The 4861-nt window shown below is 44.0% G+C and overlaps 1 protein-coding gene across 1 annotated transcript in view; it reads right to left on the reverse strand.

Moving 5' to 3' along the window:
• LOC147203339 (basic helix-loop-helix transcription factor scleraxis-like) overlaps positions 1 to 3823 on the reverse strand; it is a 13731-nt gene extending 9908 nt beyond the window's left edge. Inside the window, exons 1-2 of the mRNA XM_086113830.1 lie at positions 3244 to 3823; positions 2858 to 3074 (exon numbers count right to left, since the gene is read on the reverse strand). Coding sequence (XP_085969956.1) covers positions 2858 to 3074; positions 3244 to 3632 — 606 coding nt within the window. The 5' untranslated portion in view covers positions 3633 to 3823. The remainder of the gene's footprint in view (positions 1 to 2857; positions 3075 to 3243) is intronic.
• Positions 3824 to 4861: the final 1038 nt, after the last annotated feature.

Genomic DNA, 4861 nt, shown 5'->3' on the forward strand with positions numbered 1-4861 from the left:
CACGTCTTCGAAGCGTCCTAATGATGCTATCGCTAACATCCAGAGTTTTGAGGACAAGGAATAGCAAATTTACAAGTAGTCTAAACTAGACCGACTTTTCAAAAGTCTACATCCTTTAAATGATGATCATTTACATGACACTACCCTCACACACGGCATTGCGCCGTCAACTTGCACATGCACTCAAAGCACAGACCTTCCTCAAAGCCAAAAGGTCTTCAATCCGTCTGACCAGTTTGATTTTAACATTTTAAGATGCAAGGGAATACGGTTCCACTCAATGTCTTTAGGTGGCGGTAATGCAAAGAGCTACACCTAAGTGATCTTTGTTTTTTGTTTTTGTTTTTTTATTCTGCAGCGTAGCTCACTGTCCCCAAGACTAACTGCAAAAGGTAAAATATATACAGTATATACTCATACCTGTCAACTCATATGGTTTAGCCATAGTTCATACGGATTTTGTGGTGAATCTTGCGTATATGGCCGTATCGCACAAATCATACGGATTCTGAAAATTTCCGGGGGTTTTTTTCACCAACTCCAAATGATTTGGAGTTGGTGAAAAAAGTAACGCAGGAATACAACTCTGAACACAGTAATGCCACTAAGTAGAATGATGATTAGACATTAACCAGACATTGTATTATGGAGATCTACAATAAATATCATTGAAAATTTCATGGGGTTTTTTTCTGCCGTTATTTTGACATATAAAATGCTTTGGTATGTTATAAGGATTTTTTGCTCTTTATAAGGATTTTTTTGGTAGTTTATACAGGTTGGCGCTCCGAAAAGTTGACAGGTATGTATACTGTATATATACAGTATATATATATATATATATATATATATATATATATTCCTCATTCTGTACCAAAGTTAAATAGGTTATTTTGTGACCCATGCAACACTCGACTACAAAGTTTAGCAGCATTTGAGATGCAGTTTTTGTGTCATCCTACTAATTAACAAACTCGCCAATCAATGACAATTAAATGGTAACCTCTGTCCATATATGTCTGTTGGAGGTAATTACCCAGACGTTCATGCAGTGGTGGTGGACGCAACTATGTAAAAACAGTTCAAATAACTCCTTAAATGTGTTGTATTTTTTAGTGTTCTATACTTGGGTGAAAAAAATAGCTGGCACCTTTACAGTGCCCTGCATGAACACACAAAACTCACAACCAGCACACATAAGGCTAACAGGAAACAGAAAAATGTGGCTGAGGCTGACGCTCTGGAGACACAGACGTTTCAAAACGGTTTTCTACCCAGCATGCATTTCCAGATCCATCATGCATCAGCAGCAGTGAGTTGACAGCAGCAGATAGTATTACACAGCTCCCACTGACAGCGCTGACCTCCACCCGGCTGATCGATATGCTGACGCAGGGGCGAGCGAATGGGAGAAGCTTGGGGAACGGTCTTGAGGAAAGAGGTGAAATGGAGACGTAGGTGAGCGGCGGGCACATGCAAATAAAAGAAAGGCGTGAAGGAGACAGTGGAAGGTTGTCGGCCAAGTCATGTATGGGGGGGATCTTATACGCGACACCATTTTTAGCTAAAAATAGACTCAAATTTGGTTTGGGCTGATAGCTCAAGATTTGAAATATATATACAGTATATATATATATATTTGTATAATAATAACTGAGGATATCTATTGCTTTAACTCTTATAGGTGCGGAGGAGGGGGAAACACACCGCTGGGATTCAGGTTATCCCTCAGCGAAAGGGTGTCTGGGTTTAGACAGTGAGGAGAGTATTGGCTTTCACACACTGCTAGGCCAAGGGGGGAGTCTGCCAGATGTCAGCTCCTTACACATAAATCCTGCTAAATGGGCAATGTCCAGATCAGAGAGGAAAAGTTGAGAGGATATCACCCCTCTATCACTTTGGCTGCTGATGTAAAACTGGACTTGTATTCACGTTACATATTTTCAGTTCTTTTTTTTTTTTTCACCAGGCCCAAAAGCGGTCTCCATCTCGTCATCCAATGCATGGGCTGAATGAATGAAATGTACTTTAAAACTTATCGATGTACACTTTCTATCAACGCGGTCAATTATTCATTTTGTGTTCTTCCTGAATTTGCCTTTGAATTGTTAAGCTAAGTGTGGAGCCTGATGAGAAAGTACAGGATGTGTTTTATCTTGAAAAATATTGCATCTGTTTTGTCCAACTCAGTCCCTTGCTCGTCACATTCTTCATGATCTCAGGTCGGCCATGACTAAAACGTTCACATTTTAACAATGACATCCATACATTTTCCAATCGGGCGATTGTCTGCCGTGTCAGGTTAAAATGACTAATTTCCATCCACCATCTGAACCGCTGATTCTCACGAGGGTCGCGGGCGTGCTGAGCCTATCCCAGCTGTCTTCAGGCAGTTGACGAGGTACACCCTGAACTGGTTGCCATAAACAAGAATATAAAAGAAATGAATTTTGACTGATCTGATTTTTTTTTCCCTTAACGACGCGTCTGCGAGACTTTCTGTTTATGTGATTCATTCTTAAACTGTGAATCGCTTTTGTTAAAAGTTTGTGCACCGTGAACCTGCCTGACTAACACGAGTCCCAACAGTACAGTTATACACAGTCATTTGCCCCAAAAGCAGACTTTAAAGAGTTTCTGTTTTTAACGTCCCTCTGTGCCAATCGGCTTTATAGGCTTCCACACTGATCTCACATCCGCTTTAAACACCTACGTGACCTTAAACCATTACACAGTTGCGACCATACGTTTAACTTTGGAGGATTTCAAAAATGCTATTTTGATATAATTTCAAGTGTACAGGACTCTCATTGGCGGTTTCGACATTAGATGCTTGTTATGTTCTTGATCTGCTCACCATTTTTCTCTGGTTGCTGAGGCAGAACGTACAGATGTGCTTGGGCTGGCCTGATTGATCGGATCCTCGATTGGGGGAGGAGTTGACGTGGAAGAACGGCGGCGATGGAGCGTGGCAGGGCTGTCCGTCATGAAGCCCCTCGCCCAGGAGCAAAACGTTCCCCAGATGACTGATGTAGCTGCTGGCCAAGCGAAGAGTCTCGATCTTTGACAGTTTCCTAATGATTGAATCAAAGCGACATTATCACAATGATGAAGCAAATCGTGATACGCGGTGTTGTAATCAAATCAACTCTGGGGGTTTTTGTTAATGTTTCTAACCCGCAGGAGTAACCAGAGCGTCTTTTTCTCATTGTTTTTTGTGGGTATTGTGAAAGTTTTGTGTACCTGTCTGCAGGCTCAGTGGGGATGAGCGTGCGCAGCGCCGTGAATGCGGTGTTGACGGAATTGGTTCGATCCCTCTCGCGAGCATTGGCCGCTGTCCTCTGACGGATTTCGGTCGGGGGAGATGAGCCGGGGGGTCCCAGCCTCCCTAGAACAGCCTCGACCGTTGCTGCGCCTGCTCCTCCCATGCACAGCTTTCTCTTCCTGCTCATCTTGATGTGAAAGGCAGAAGGCGACGAGGATGACAGGCGAAAGGCCGCAGAATTGCTGGAGCGCTCCTCCGAGCCTGAGCCTGAGCTGCCATTCTCATCGTCGTCTTCGGAGAGGAGAGCGATGTCGCCGTACAAGAAGCGGCCTGCGGGAGACGCCGTGCGCAGCATTGTGAAAGTCATCTTTAATGCCACAAGTTAATCCCCGGAGCCTCTTTGGCAGGTTTGTTCAGGGAAACTATTAGGTAGACACGGGCTAAGCACTTGAGATTTTTTTTGTAACAGCAGAGTGTCTGCCAAGTGATGCTAAAGCTGCAGTGCAACAGGTGGCCGCAGCTTCCAGGATCCTCTTCTTCTCTCACATCCCAAGAATCATTCAGTCAATGACTTAAATCCTCTGGAAGAAAGGTTTGTTATAATGGCACACTTTCGTCTCCACTCATGTGATGTTGATTTACTTCAAGCGACCTTGAAGTCAATTTGGCTGCTTCAGTCCCGACTAGAAAAATGACTCACCGCCTGTGGCAGCAGTTTGTTTCTCTCTCTCTCTCTCTCTCTCTCTCTCTCTCTCTCTCTCTCTCTCTCTCTCTCTCTCTGTCTTTCTTTTTGCCGCTGTGCTCCACGTGTGCCTGCTGTCTGAGTGTTTCCGTCTGCCTCAGGGTTTATAGCCGGTGGGAGGGCCTAAAGACTCCCCTGCTCCTCCTTCCGAGGGGCGCGGGTCCCTCAGCTGCGTTCTAGAAGTAGGCCAGAGAGACCGGAGGCAAGAGGCAAACCATAGGCAGGAGTTTGTTTTGGCTGCACACCAGAAACTTGTGGGGGGATTCCATCCTTTAAACCATGCTGCATCACTCTCGTTTACTCTGTAGCTTTCTTTGATGCCCTCTGACAATCATTTCTATCAATCAATGGAGATATTACTTGGATAAAAATAAGCTTGCCATACAACAATAATGTGTCTCAGATGAAAGCGAAACAAACTCAGTAGCTGTTTGCATGTGACTCAGAACATTAACACAGACATACTGTATCCATTAAGTGTGTATATATCGACAAGTTCAGTCCAGCTCACCATGGCATAGTTTGGCACAGTTGACCTGATCGACAGGCTTATTTACTGTTGGGCAGTGCTTAAAGTGGGCTGGTGTGCAAAACGCTACGATGCACCAGTACTCCTCAATTTGGCTTTTTACGGCGTACTTCATACGTCACCACTGCACACTTTGTGATACTCATACAAGTCCTTCAGCAATTCGGGTACCTCCAAAACAAAAACAACAAAAACTATTCATTTGATGTTTGTGCGCTGTCATTTAGACATGTCATGGAAGCTGCAATCATACTCGGAACGTAACACGCCATCAACGTCAAGGCTAACTTCAAACATAATACGTTGACGCGAATGCAGTAGCTTA

This window comes from Hippocampus guttulatus, chromosome 6 (assembly GCF_054856545.1).
Source record: "Hippocampus guttulatus isolate MCC_2025c chromosome 6, RoL_Hgut_1.0, whole genome shotgun sequence".
Taxonomy (NCBI): domain Eukaryota; kingdom Metazoa; phylum Chordata; class Actinopteri; order Syngnathiformes; family Syngnathidae; genus Hippocampus; species Hippocampus guttulatus.